Consider the following 15,624-nt stretch of genomic DNA (forward strand, 5'->3'; position numbering starts at 1 on the left):
GTCCCGGTGGCAGCCCCGACATCACCACTTCCCCACAGAACTGGCCCGAACAGACGATGCACGGACGTTTCAAATGCTGGCCCTGGAAAAATTAGCGCTGCTCCCCGCAGCTCCTTTACCACCAACAGCCCAGCAACCTTGTCCCTACCCGAACCCCTCCAAAGCCCAAAACAACGATGCCGCTTCCTCCTGCGTTCCCTCTTGCAGCGCTCCTTCCTCCTGGTGCCATGCAGTACCCAGAGCGCTCCTCCCACGCTCCTCCCGCCCTCCGGTCCTCGGATCACCTTCCCGAAACGGCCTTAACAGGCCCAAAGATAACCTGGCACCCTGACCACATCGAGAGGGCCCCATTCAGCCAGCATCTCCAAAACCCAGCCTGCTCTGCCATGCCGTTCCGGTGCACCGCGTCCCTCCTCCTCCTCTTCTTGCATGACGCAGGGATCCCGGATGGGGACAGTCAGAGCATGGGAAAGGGGCGAGATGGATTGACGGATCCTCGGAGGGCTGACTGCACTGACGATGGGTGGGATATTCGTGATGTGCAGGTCTCAGCCAGTCTTCCCTATGCGAGAGCAATGCAACTTCCTGTTCCGCGCGGGAGGGGCTGTCACTGAATAGGGAAGGGAAGGCTGAGGTTAACAGTGGCTGTCTGAGGTGTTCCCACTTCCTTCCCAGACCCAGACCATAATAATTCAAGAGGAAATTGTGGCACGCAGAGCATGTTGGATTTCAAGAGAGGTAGGTGCTGATTCTGAAGGTTTAAGTCAAAATAAATATTTTGTTTCATGTAGATCTCTTTTGTTTAAACATAACTAAATGGGCTATAAGCCCCTAATGCTTTTGGTTTTCCTATATTTTGTTTGTGATCACTTATACTGTGCCAAAATTGAAATTTGAAAACTGTTATCTCTATCTGGTTGTTAATAAAAGGAGCTCATTGTCAATTTCCACCCTAAAAGGATGTTTTGTGGCTGTACATGACATGAGATTTGTGATATGATCACTTGTTTCATATTGTTGACAGTCTGTGATGTTGTCCGTTTGGGTGGTATATGGTATATTAGGGTCTGCCCAGTGTAATATTTATGGTACAGTAAGGTTCTGAGTGTGTTTTTGCACAAAGTTGTGCATAGTGTTTTGCAGTTGAGTGATTGTGGTTAGTATATGCCTTAAGCAACCACTTTATTTGACATATGATATATATCTAATATCTAAATTTAATAAAAGGTATTAATTGTGACTATTATATTTTTACTTATTTTTTTCTGTGTGTTGTCAGACAATTATGGATGTAAGCTCCGCCCCTGGCCCCATCCCTAACCCCGCCCCCTTTAGCCTCCCCAAACAGTTGGGCCACCGACCGCCTGAGGTGGGGAAGCCAGAAGGGGGTGGGATCATAGTCCACCAGCGTGAAGAATGAAATAAAGAGCTGCTGAGGAGGCAAGGGAGCCTCTTTGGCGGTGAGCAGCAGATTTTGAAGAAGCCCTTGTTAAAATAGATTTCCCAGTTTTCAGCCTGTGCTTGCAGTTCCTGCAGGGAGTGGAGGGTAATAATAATCTCCTGAGGGTTTAGCAGAGGGTCTGCCGCCTGCAAGCTCTGATAATCCCCAGTGGGCCTCACTGGTCCACATTCACATAACCAAACTTTAGGTTTCAGTTTCAGTCAAAGCCAGGTGATAAGTTTCAGCTGCAGTTTTGGTTTTGGCAAAAGTGTTTAGACAGTTTCGGTAGCAGTTTTGGTTTTGGTCGAAACTGAAAAAAAGTAGTTGCAGTTGGCCTCTAGTTACAGCAATACTGCATAGCCAGATTGGTGCCCAAATCATGATTAGTAGTAATTAAGTGCTTGTTAGGGCCAATAATTAAATCATTGGAGCCCATTAACTAATTATTTTGAGTGCCCAAATTTGGGTGACTTTTATATTTATTAATTTTTTACATTTGTATCCCATATGCACGTAAAGTCCAATTAAATTTAATTAGTGCCAATAATTGCATATGCCCCAACTTATGTGTGCGATTTTTGGTGACTTTGTAGAATTAGGGGGATATTGGGTTTCTTATAATTTACGGCATGATAATCATTAGAGCACACTAAATCCATTAACGCACCTTAGTACAAGGACCCCTAAGTAAGTGACCAAGGGGTCTTTGTACTAAGGTGTGCTAACAGATTTAGTGCACATTAATGCTTAGCATATGCTAAATACGTGATGAACAGGGAAGGAACCTTACGGAGAAAACGTTGTCCAACAAAGTAGGGAAGGGACGCAGGCCAACTAAAAACAAGTAGGATTTCAGTGGTAAATGGATAAAAAGTGTTTATTGCCAAAAAGTAGATTCAATGGACTCGACACGGTCCTGTGTTTCGGCAATAATATGCCTGCCTCAGGATTCTAAGTATCTACATATAAATAAATTAAAAACAAAAGAATAAATGCATCATAAAAAGTTAATACATCATATAAATAAATTTATACTAAATATATGATGTAAAGAATATAAACGTACATTAAAGAAAAAAAACATATAAGGACAAAATAAATTGTGCAATCAATAAAAGTGTCTCAGAAATAATGTAATATCATCAAGCAATACAAAAGAGATATTCCTAGCTTGTGTTGATAAAAGGATCCCCAAATGCCTATATAATTATATTTAAAAGAATCAAATAAATTTGGTATTGCAATTTGTTGATGCTAAAAGAAGAACTGAAGATGAGGGACACCAGCGCTGTGAACCACATGTCAAAAGCATTCCATTCCATTTTTTTTTTTCTTTTCTGGATAGAGCCAGATGTGGCAAAGACAAACTTTTCTTTAAAGTTCAGCCACACGTGGAGAGCAAATGGCAGAAGGAACAGGAGGAGGCTAAGCAATCCCTCCTCTTCCCCCCATCCCAGGTCAACCTCCCCTAATCTGAAGTGAAGAAGAAGGGTTCAAAGCTGAGAGGTGGAGGCGAAGACTGACTGCCCAAACCTATTACCAGTGACTTCTTAAAAAATTCATTTATGATGAGTCTTGGAAGATGAGCTACAGAGTTCCCATTCATGAAATTACGCAAGTTCATGTACACATTAATAAGTGATCCTGGTTACTTGTTTCAGCACAAAAAGCTCATGATTTATCGCAACAGGTTCACTTCACTTTGCTAACTTAAACACAGCACACAAGGCTTTCTTAAGCTATGCAGCCCAGATAATTCTCAGCACTCAGTGGTGCTATGAGCGCATTAGCATTTTTAACACGCGTAAATGGTGTATGCGTGTTAATAGAAATGTATAGGTGCGTTATTGTTTAACGCACCTTAAATTTACAGGCACGTTAAAAATGCTAACGCACCTTAGTAAACATACCCCAAAATTAGATTAGGTGAATCACGGTACTCATAATCAATCTAGTATACGTCAGAATATTCCAGTTAACTTGCACAGACACTACAAACACTTCAGCGGGATTACTTCATATACATTTCAAACTGCCCATCAGATTTACGGGGTCCCTCATCTAGGATCCACAGCACAGCTGACAACTGTAGGTTGTCATTTGTGATGACATGTCATTTTCCTATAACAGTGCAAAGTCCTCTTAAAAAGTAAGCACTACGTGAACGAGGACATACTCTCTAAAAGAGTGCACACTTTTTCCTGATACTGCACACATGATGGTTTGCACTATTCACTCTTTAAGAAAAGTGTGCTCTCTTTCCACATAGTGCTCACTCCTTTGCAAAGAATGTGAAATCTTGGCAACATCCATTCCTGAACAAAACAAACTCAGAAAAAAAATGACATGACATTTTTTTTGCTGCCAATCCCTACTCTCAAGTTGCTGGGAACAATATCTTGTTCCCAGCAACTTTCTTTTGAATCCCTGAGGGTCAGTCTAGATCCTTAAGGCAGGACAGGTGTTAAGGGGTGGTAACTAAGCTAATTGCTCAGGGTCCCCATGAAGCATAGCCTGAAGGTGGGCTTTGGGGTCCCCTCCCCATTTTCTGCATTGGGCCCTTGTATGTCTAACACTGGCCCTGTTCAGGGGCTTGGTTGCAAGTCTAGGGAAGAACAACACCCTAATGATCAACACTAATGAGATGCAAATATAGGCACACTCATACTGACACCGGAATTGGCGTTCGCCATCACAGTACTATGTAAGCCACATTGAGCCTGCAAATAGGTGGGAAAATGTTGGATAAATAAATACTGTTGAGCATTAGGGAGATTAGCAGAAGGATTGTGCTTTGGCGTGGGAGGATTGTGCTGGTACATGTGCAGAGCTCCTGTGTGCATGTGCCTGGTAAAACCCAAAAGTGACGCGTACATTGGTGTCTGTTTTCTGCAGCCTAAATTTATATAAGCGTTTTTGTTTTTTAGCTTGAATGCTTATATTTAGACGCAGAAAACAGATGCCAATGTGTGCTTTCACTTTGGGCATTTTAAATATTTTTTTTAGCATGGATGCTTTAACAGAAACCAATGTGTGCTTTTGCTTGGGTCTGCTGGTTCTCACGACCAGCGCTTAAGGGCTTGCACGGGCTTTCTTCTGCTTCTAAAAGCAATCAAAACTAGCAGATTTTGCAGAAAGAATCATGCGAAAAGCATGAGAATCATGGGAAATCCTCTCTTTCAGCACCCTAATGCCTGCTCGGACCTGGCATTATTTTTTTTACAGCAGTAAGGCAGTTTTGTTTCAGGCGCTCTTTTCTGAGCATTGGGGAGGAATGCAAAATGACCTCATTTACATGAGCTTGACTACATTTGCATGCTATCTATGCTAGTGCCTGGCATGCTAATTGTATCCCACGCTAGACCCCTCTGAACATTCTATGCAGGTAATACAGACGCTAGTATGACGCTTATGGCCTCTAGCGCCTGCATTTACTTTTAAGCATCGGGGCCTAGATAGATAAGCAAACCCTCTATCAACTTCAGATCAGCAGAGTCTTATAGTGGCTGAAGGACAAAATTCCAGCCTCTTATCTCACCAGTCCCCTGGTTTGAGGCCAATCCTTTTTTTCCCAACATGCATTAATTTCCAGCCCAATGCACTTTTGAACCATCCAGTTCCATTCTGGCCTAGTTCTGCTGAAGCTGGTTTTCTTTATCTATTTGATTAAAGTAACTGTAGCATCAGTAATATGTTTATTTCTGCACTGACTACAGCCTAAATTGCTGTAATAAGGTTTTTGGTTAGTTTGGTGCTGTATAGTTTTATGCTATTGACCAGGAAATATCTTTATGGTCTTAATTGATAACTAGAATAATCATTTATAATGCTATGCAATTATGCTCTGATTAGTGGATCCTATGCACTAAACATTTTTCACATAAATGCAAAAGGGGAGAATTGAGGGAACTCTTTAGCACAGAGGCCCCTAAAAATGAAAAAAAAAAAAAAAGAGAAGGTTTTAAAGCAAAAATATATGAACATATTTTAAGCTCATTTAAGAGAGGATCTGGTACCAGTGAGTAAATCTTTAAGGGTCCCTTTTACTAAGGTATGCTAAGCTCTATTGCAAATTTAGAATGTCTATAAAGGACCGCAGGACACACTAAAGCATCTTGCATTAATTTTTCTATTTGCATGCACTAAGGGCCCTGTTTACTAAGCTGTACTGTAGGTGCACTAGCGCTTTTAGTGTGCGCTAAAAATTAGTGCATAATAATGCTAGAGACACCCATATATTCCTATGGGTGTCTGTAGGATTAACATGTGCTAATTTTTAGCACATGCTAAAAACTGTAGTGCACCTTAGTAAACAGGGCCCTAAGTGCACTTTTTTTGAAGAGGGCATGTCATGGGTGGAGAATGGACATGTACATATTAACCAGCTCACGTAGATGTTAGCATGCAATAATCCCCAGATTCTATATAGTGAGCCTAGCATTTCACGCCAGGATCTAAGTATACTGTAATAACATGAGTAACTTAATTGTCTTAACAAGCCAATCAGTGTTGTTAACAGCACTTAACAAGCAATAAGCACTAATTGGCACTAATTAGAATTTATGTGCATAACTTGCTAAGCATATTCTGTAGTGCACTGTGCCTAAATTCTAATGCGTGCAGGCAAACAGGGGCATGTTATGGGTAAGGAAATTGGCATTTCATGGGCATTCCAAACTTTACATGCATTCTTATAGAATATGGCCCGATGTACTTAAATCTGCGTGCCAGGGTTTACGCCATGTTTTTATTGGTGTAAATGGAGACGCGTAGATTTAGGCGCTAGGATATCAATTAAACGTATTCTATATACTACTATTACTACTTATCATTTCTATAGCACTACTAGACGTACGCAGCACTGTACACTGAACATGAAGAGACAGTCTACGCTTAGGCGGAAATTTATTCTGCGTGGATTTTTCAGGTGCCATATGTAGAATCTGGTCCTAACTGGTTAACGCATCTATAATGGTGGGAGCCCTTAGCACATCCTAAATAGGAGGTGGTAAGTGCTCCTGCAGTAATTTTTTTTCAGTTGCTGTGTGCTGATGCTAATATTAGCACACAGCCTGAAAATCATTATTAATGAAAAGGGTTTTTATAGACACATTAGGTATAGGCTTAGTATGTGGGAAAGTCCTTCATTAGGACCTGCTAAGCCCATTTCTTAGCACACATTAATATTATAAAAGGGTGAGAAAGACAGCCTTAACTCCTCAGCAAATTCACCTTAGTCTTACATATGCTCTTTTAGGGATTTTTTTAAATAAATCTTTTTCATTAATAAGAGAGCTTGGATTTCAAAATACCTTCACAGAATGAATGCTTCACAGAAAGTATAAGGCAGCGGTTTCTACACCTGTCCTGGGGACCCCACTCAGTCTGAATTTCAGGATACCCACAGAGAGCATATATGAGATAAAATCTGCATATACTGGATCACCAGTGTATACAATATGTTATGCAGATTCATATCGGATATCCTAGAAACCCTATTGGTTGTAGGGTCACCAGGACAGGTGTGGAAAGCCGTTGTTAGTTTAGTGATGGTCATTCATTATGAGAAACAAAGGATATACATGTACATGTAGTTTTAATATTTAAATGATTGTGAGTTGTTAATTTATCCCACTGAGATACAAGAGTGCATGTCAGGACATATTTCATTTTTTCATACAGTAAGTTCTTACCCTCCAAATAAGAAACTAGTGTACTGTTGTTCTCCTCCGTGTCAAATGTAATCTGATGTTTTGTCACCCCAAGATATTTTCATGTAATAAGGGTCAAAACTGGTTGTTTTTCAGGGGCTGGCCTAGGGTTATAGAGCAAACTTTCCAGTACACTTTATTCTGCTGATTATTTGCAATTTCACGGAATGTTGAAAATGTATTTTTTTTAACAAATATTTTAAACTTTTGAATTACTGTGTACTGAGGCTGAAAGTTGGACTTTAAGGGTGGGTGAGAGTTGGAGAGGGCTGTTAATATAGTTTTATGTGGTACATTATGGCGTTCCTTTCTCTCTGTTGGTTTTTAGTAGATTTATATACCACTTACTTAGATCCACCAGTTTGGAATATGCAGTACAGAAGGTTTTAATAAATATAAACATGTTAAGATTGATTATTATCTGCATCGATTATGTTATACTCCACTGTGTACTTTCTGTGATTGAAAGAGCAGAATATAAACACCAATATAAAATAAATCTAATTGTGTACTATGAGTCACTCTGCATTTACTAATTAGTTTTGTATTATTAATTGTTTTTACAGTTTTGGATTTTTTTCTCTGTGTTTTATACCCCCCATGCAGGATTTGCCAAAACATGATCATGTTCTGATTTTGTTGTTTAAATTTGATTGTGTGATATTTTTATGACTATTAGTAAATATATTCCATTGATCTGTTATATATTTAATGCTGACTGTGATTTCACTGATCTTGCTGCACTACTTTTCATATTGGATATCCTGAACTGGTTGTGTGTGTGAGGGGGGGGGGTGGGGGGTTCACCACCAGAGATATAGGAAACACAGTGTAAAGTGACTACAGTTTTAGAGTGAGCTAAACATTGTAGAACCCTGGTATTTTAAATTATGAATTACAGGGAGGGAAACTATGTATTAATCTGATATAGTAGAAAAAGAATAATTAACTCTGTATGTAAACATATACATACACAAACACACACATATATAATTCAGCAGCTATGTTTTTACTTTAATCTATTATTTTAATATTGTATTTCTTTTCTCTGTTTTATATTTTGTTCGTGAATGGCAATGATACTGTTCCTATAGTGGTATATCAGATTTTAAATAAACTGTAAGCTGTACACTGAATAGCAAAGGACATTCTAAGAGATCTGTAAGAAATCCAGATATTTAAAATTCTCTGCTCAACTATGGCAGAAAACAGTATAGAAAATGTTATTAATCTCTTAGGGGGCCTTTTACTAAGGGCACTAAACCCCTAATGCGCAGTTAATGTACAATAACAGGCTACCACACAAACATATTAAAGCATTTCGCAGTAAACCGCTTGGTAAGAATGTTTTAAAAATAGTTTTGGAAGGGGGCAAGGCATGAGCGGAGAGTTGACTCGTGTGTGTCTAACCAGCCAGCATGAGCTAACTGGTTTCTTAAATAGGAGGCAGTAAGCGCTCCCACACTAAGTTTTTCAGGTCTGGCACAGAGAACTTGCAATAAATAACTAAATAAATAAAAACAAAAACAAAAAAGAAGATGCTCTAAAAACAGAAAGCGCCGAATTTACAATTAGTATACAGGAAATTCCCGACTACATTTGCTGCAAATTTTAGCGCATATTTAGTAAAAGGGCCCCTTAATATCTGGCATCGCACCAGGTGGAAGTTGAGAAAGATCAATTGATTGAGGATCTATTGATCAAAGGATGATATCTGAGTTACCTCGGCTCGATGCTTTTTGGGAGTTAGGAACCTGGCAAGAATAAGCTTTACATCAAAGAGCCAACTGTTGCAGCTCTTGCCTATCTTACAGGCGCAATTACTGTTGAAATGTGAAATTATTTCTCTCTAGCAAGTTCAGGTGGCTGCCAGAGAGCCTCTGGGATCACTCGCCAGAACCCCTGTGTGACGTCAGCCAATGAGTCATTGCTTACAGATAGAGACCTATGTGTATCCCAATCCCAGATACTTGCTAAAGATTCTACACATAAATGCAGAGCTGTATTTAGGTTTCCTGCAAGCTTATTTAATTGTTGCTGAAATATGAGTAGTTTTTATGTGTTTAGTTCCAAACCCGCATATCCCTCACTTTACTGCATATTATGAGACTCTTTGAAACCATGACATTAACGCTTTTCTCAAACCATGAAATAAATGTATTTTTACAGGCTTGCAGTGTACTACGGCTCTGATCCCAAAAAAAGACAGCTGATGGTGGAATTCTCAGTGCAGCTGGCACGTCTCAATTAGCAGAAGCATTGTAATCACTTTCAATGTAGAAAATAAACCGGTGTCATCATCCGAGTGTGCAATCTTTAACTTTACTAAAGAGGGGAGGGCTACGTCTGCACCCCATTATTCTGTCTCTGCCGTCTTTTAGTAGATAGAAATCCAGTTTATCACTTCAAAGCACTTTCTTTTTATTTTTTGAGTTAATAATAACCACTGCACTGATGGACATGAGAATCTTGACTCATATAGTTAGAATTTCGTAGCGAGAGAAAATAAAGGTATATGTCACATTTGTCAAGACTTTAGACATGGCATAATCGTGTTTCTCAGGTAACTGGTATATTTGTACCCGTTTTACTCTTCTTGGGGTTCCCACACCAAATAGATGATAAATATTAATTAAAACAGCCATCACTTCTTAAAACTGATACAGTATATAGTATCTGTGAATCGGTGTGCTGAATCGGGCAACTCTCATTGGTAAGTCCAACTTGTACACATCTTGTAAAACAAATGAATGCCTGCAATGCTTTCAAATTAGTAAGGCACATGGGGAAAGAGAAGCACAAACGTTTATGTGAAATAAGGATGTAAAAAAAAATGACAATTGTCTGTTTGAAAAAGGCCCATCTTTGAAAGGGTTGAATTTGTGCAGATCTATTGAGCTGCTAAGCCAGTTAGAAGTTTACGTCTGTAAGCGATTTCATATCTTTATCATTAGCATTCTTGGATATTAGATGACGAAAACATTCTTTGGGTAAGATAGTTATAATTTTAGCTGGCTGGGAATAATAAATCTTTGCCAGAAAAGCTCAAAGGAACAGTCCTGACTCCTGCAGGCAAAGAATTAACATGACTAGGAGAATACTGAGAAGGCGCAAAACGCCCGATTGTTTGAGTATAAAATGTTATTTCTGCAAGTCCCTTCGCTTCCTTTATTAACAGTAAAAGCAGTACGAAGATGACATTTTCCCTGGTTACCGACTCTGACGCCTTTGAACCTTTAATAATTAGACGTCCTAGTTAAATCCGCGAAAGAATATACTAGTCGCCAAGTACCTGTATGCCCCCACAATTAGTTTCCTTTTGTTTTGCTAGAACACTTCTACGATCAATGTAAACGTCTGAATAGACCAAAACGTTCGTTAGAGCGGGGAATCGTATTGGTAAGTCTCTAGAAAATACAGAACATTCGTGAATGCCATTATTTTCTAGGTTTGTTCGTGTACGTATGCATGTATGATCTCCCCCATGGGTTTGCAGAGATAAAAGGTCTAGAGCAAAGGAAATCGGTTAGCTCTTACACAGGGCTTCTCTTTTCCCCCAAAATAGCGACTTCCTGCTCTTCTGACTAAACATGGCGGCAGAATTTCATTCTGCATCACACCTAAACTCACGCACTGCAGAAATTATGTCTGTATGAATGTCAGAAATTATAGGATGAAAGCAGCTGGTAATATTTCCTATTTATTTCTGAATGTAGAAATTAGTGTCACTCTGCTTAATTTCAGGAAAGAAAAGCTACTGAATGTAATATAAGTTGGGTGTATTTAATTCTGTATGATATAATACCTTATAGTTATAAGATGTATAATGTATTTTGTATAATATACAGTCGAATATGAATATAAAACTTTTCCCTACTAAAATATTAAATTGTATAATATGCATTACAAAGCTTTAAAAAGTACATTAAATGTTTGTATATGTATACACACACACATACATACAAACATTTCATTTACTTTTTTATATATCTTGTAGACAGGGCATCTTCTTTAAATAGTGAATACAGGCGGTATGGACAAAACCATAAATTAGAATTTGGTGAAAGGGGTTTGAGAAAGGTCGGTTTTGGCATCAGAACAAGACTGGTTAACCAAAATTCTGATTATTTAAAGACCATTGTAATTAGGCTAATTGAAAATGTACACAAACCATTAAATTATGGTTAGGCCTGCACTTGTGAGGGTATGCAGATGCTGAAATATTAACAGCATTACCAAACTGCTATTTTGCAGAATTAGGGACAATGCTGAAATCTTTCGCTACCGGGCTTTAGCACGCACGCTGCCGAGAAAAGGGAAGGGATTGATCCTTTCTCGTTGTGATGTTCATTTGCTGGCCCTTCCTTGGATTTATATAAACCGAAAGTAGGTGTAGACATGATACGCGTGAGAATAACATAGGTGAGAACATCCTGAAAAATACAATTTAGTGAATTCTCTGTACATGAATTTGCTGGTACAATATCTGTCCATACACACCTGTGCCCACAGAACACTGAGGGAGAAACCAGATTATTATCAAATACAAGGAATACGGACTTGTCACAGTTGCTAATAACCAGAGTTGCTTCCCACCTTCCTCAGACTGAAACATTTGACGTCCCAGGACCATTTTACTTACTGTTTCAAATGGAGTCTTCCTGTTTAAAAAGAAAAAAAAAAGGACTGCATGTTTTTACTGAAGGGATCCCTCTATATGAACTTGTGATTACAAACGTTTGCAGTCTTTATTTGAAATGTATTTTATGATAGGGCGTTACGCGCTACTAGTTATCGTAATGTCACCTTTGTTTGGGTTACTGATGAGTTATGACGGCCTCACTTTACCCGGATAGGAAACATTTCTCTTATAAAATTGTTAGAGATGATTAAAGGCATTAGTTAAACAGGGCCGCAGCTTGGGATGGAATATTAAAAGGTCTGATAATTTAGTCTGTTCACTCTTATCTTTTGAAAGTTTTAAGTTTAATGGCATAAAAATGGTCTTAAGGACTCCGAAATATTTAGGAAGATATATATAACCCTATGAGGTGGTTTCTGTACTTAACATCTACTGCATCAGGCCACGCTGGTTCCTACTGAGCTCCAGTATGGAAGATGGAGGCTGAGGAGCACCCCATCCTATATCCTGGCTGCTTCTAGGAGAATTCAAACAGGCTATCCAAAAAAAAAAAAAAATCCACCCACACTCTTTGCATCACTTCATTTGTATTTACCTCTCGAGAAAGGAACAAGGATGTGTGTTCTTTTATGCTTTTCCCACTCCTGCTAAGCCCTTGCACACGGGCCCAGTAAATTCTCCCATCTAACCTGGTCCAGCTTTCTGTCCTCCTATAGCTGCGGACTTGAAGATTTCTTAGTCCCTTGCTACACAAGGCGATTTTTGACTGACGCTTTCTATGTTCCCCGTTTGGTTAAGGCAGCACTTTTATAAAGCTGAGGGAACTGGAAAAAGAGGTGGAAAGAAGCGGGGGTGGGGGAAGGGAGGGGGGCTCCATTTTGGCATATTTGACTGCCCTTTTCAATGCGCCGTCATACTCCTGGTTTGAAACATGCCCCTAAGCATGAGGCCATTTTGAATGACTTTTACCGGCGGTGTCTGTCTCTGCCAAACTGTTTAGGGGAAGTTTCCCCTGGAGTTTAAAGAAAGCGAAGCTTCTGCTAGTAAAGTGAAACTTGTCGAAGAAACAGTATGTTTTTCCTTTCGTTTTCCTTCAATATACCAAAAAAACTACTGTGAATGGATCTGATTGCCCGGTTGTCTCCCTGGAGCTTCCATGAATTGTTTTATATCGTTTAAGATTTAGATTAGCCTTCAGAACAACAAAGATGAAAGAATTAAATGACAGAAAAGAAAACAAAAAAATAAAGACAAAAATAGAAAATGAAAGAAGTGGGAGAGCAGCAAATTCGAAGGTAGGAGAAAAAAAAAAGAAAAAATAGAAAATGTCATTTAAATTTGGATTATAACTTATTTCATGGAGCTACTGTGTATTATACAGAAAAGTAGTTAGCAGATTTGGCACGTCTGTTTTTAAAGATTTCTCCCTTTTAATTAATCCACCACTTTAGGGATTTTTTCGTATCCTGTATGGCTGTGGAGAATATATATCTGGATCATTCATATATATAGGTTTGGATTTACTTGAATTCGATTTAAACAATTATGTGTAATATGGGATAGTTATTAAATTTTCCACTCTGTCTCTCATAAGATCACAAGTATTGAAGGAGTCTTTAAAGCAATGGGCTCCAGGGGTAATAAAGAAAACAGGTGTCATAGGTGTCGTATTTTTCTGACGGATTATCCGAGGCTATATAAGCGGGTGTTTGTCCCGCTACTGGCCGGCCCCTGCACTGATGGATGGGATGTTACCGTAACCTCAGCTTTTCCCTCCAGGAATTCCCTTTCCTCCTTTTCTGCCTCCAAAAAGCCTAACCTGAGGCTGTAGTAAAAATACCAAGTCACCTTTGTGCTATTGATATGAAAAATACTGAAACAAGAAGAACAAAATAGTGAAGAAGAAACGACACACCATATTGAGCAAACCTATAAACAAGTTTGAACATCATTAGCCGACAAAACAAGTGCGTTTGATCAAGAAGTTATAGAAAAATACATTGTCCCTTCATTTTTTTTCTTTTCTGGCCTACGTTGTACTTTGAAATTTGAAATACTCGGAAATATTTCTCAATATACTTAATGCAAGAGTATGACAATTAACGCATTATTTCACAAGGACTCTGTATGCATTTTTGTTAGGGCTGCCTAGACAGAGTTTCACTTCTATCTGTATCCACTCCAAATAGCGAATTTGGAAACGCGCTGGCCTGTGTTGACCGCGATCAATTTAGGTGTGCTCGTATATGTCTGGATTTTAACTGAAATCAATGGAATGGGAACGTTAACACTGTAGTGACTTCAGTGAAGAAATGAGAGAATTGGGTTTTCAGTCATAATTTGTGTTAATGAGCAATTAGGATAAGAATCCGTTAGGTTTCTTTGCTTCGAAAAGACAAGATCTCTGCACGCGCATTTACAAAGAATCAAGAGGTATTAATTAAACCGATGTCCAAGGTCGCCGTTTTTGTTAAAGGGTGCTTTAAATTAAGAAAGGATTTTAATGACTGCACTGTGCCTACAAGCCACAGTAATGCTTTGCTTTCATTTACTTTTGGTTGAAACGTGATATATAATATTAAGGCTAGTCCATAAAGAGGCAACATCCACCGGATCACTTTTTCAAGCTTATAAAAATTCGACCCCCCCCCCTCCCCCACGCAAATAAACCCCACAGAGAGACGGACCAAAGGGGGGGGGGGGGGGAAAGCTGCACTTTCTCTTTAAAAGTTAAACAAAATACATTTTCTTACGTTCTTCATCGTTTCAATCCGTGCATTGCCTGAGGCGATTTGTCTTTAGTGCGATCCAGGGAAATCGGGATCGCTTCTTTCATAATGCAGTAAAAAAAAAAAAAAATCCACTGTTTTCCTACAGGGAAAAGAGGAATGGAAGCCGCTTTCCGATACCCTAGACCCTTCCCGCACACCACACAGAGAAATGCACTTTTACCTAGATTTAAAATCCCCGAATGGCACGGCAACCAGATTATAAATTCACAGCCAGGGATTTTGCTCCATACAACCACCGGCAAAATAAAGTGAAAAGGAAAAAGAATCCGCTCCCACTACCAATTACATTAGGTTTTGCTAGTTTGAAAGCGAGAGATTAAAAAGAAGGAAGAAAAAGGAGATTGTCTTACCGTAGCAAGAGACGAGGGCTCCGTTATGGCTGTTTTCCTGTAGTTTGAGATTCTCCGGAGGAGTTTTGCAGTTCCTTTGCATGTAGAGATGCTGCTGCTGGTATTTGTTAAAGGAGCTTTGCTGTTCCCCTGTGCTGCTCTGGACGCTGCCATCCAGGGACTGGCATTCCTGCTGGTAGGAGTTTCTAGACTTGTCCCCAAAGCTTTGTCCTTTGCTGGCCAGGAAAGAGGGACCGAACTTGTCACTGAGCTGGAATGCCCTAAAAGGCGAACCTTGGTGTTCTCTGCCCTGCGTAGCTGAGCTGTAGTAAGAATCCATGCTGGTCATATCACAATAAGACACACAAGTATCAGCATTCATTCCTAAAATAAAAAGGGCCAAATGACCTTAATTCTTTTTTGGAGGGGCACCAGAAGGCAGTCACTCTCACAGCTGGGGGACTGAAATGTAAGAGGGTTCAGATGTTTGCAAGAACTCCTAGCTAACCAAATCTCAAAAGCCCCCTTAAGGTTTTGAAGAGAAAAAGGGTCCCCTTTTCGCTTAAAGAGATGCAACTGTTTAGGTCTCCCTCCCAGAGCTTTCCAAGATTACCCATCCCCCCACCAAAAAAAAGCCAAACTAAGACCTCTCCCCCAATTACAATGGAGATGATGACAACTGGAGAAGAGGGAAGTCCTCAGATCTTTT

The 15,624-nt window shown here is 39.5% G+C and overlaps 1 protein-coding gene across 1 annotated transcript in view; it reads right to left on the bottom strand.

Moving 5' to 3' along the window:
- Nucleotides 1-15,413, bottom strand: part of ALX4 (ALX homeobox 4) — a 116,099-nt gene extending 100,686 nt beyond the window's left edge. Inside the window, exon 1 of the mRNA XM_030199478.1 lies at nt 14,937-15,413. Coding sequence (XP_030055338.1) covers nt 14,937-15,297 — 361 coding nt within the window. The 5' untranslated portion in view covers nt 15,298-15,413. The remainder of the gene's footprint in view (nt 1-14,936) is intronic.
- Between the last annotated feature and the right edge of the window lie 211 nt (nt 15,414-15,624).

This window comes from Microcaecilia unicolor, chromosome 4, assembly GCF_901765095.1.
Source record: "Microcaecilia unicolor chromosome 4, aMicUni1.1, whole genome shotgun sequence".
Taxonomy (NCBI): Eukaryota; Metazoa; Chordata; class Amphibia; order Gymnophiona; family Siphonopidae; genus Microcaecilia; species Microcaecilia unicolor.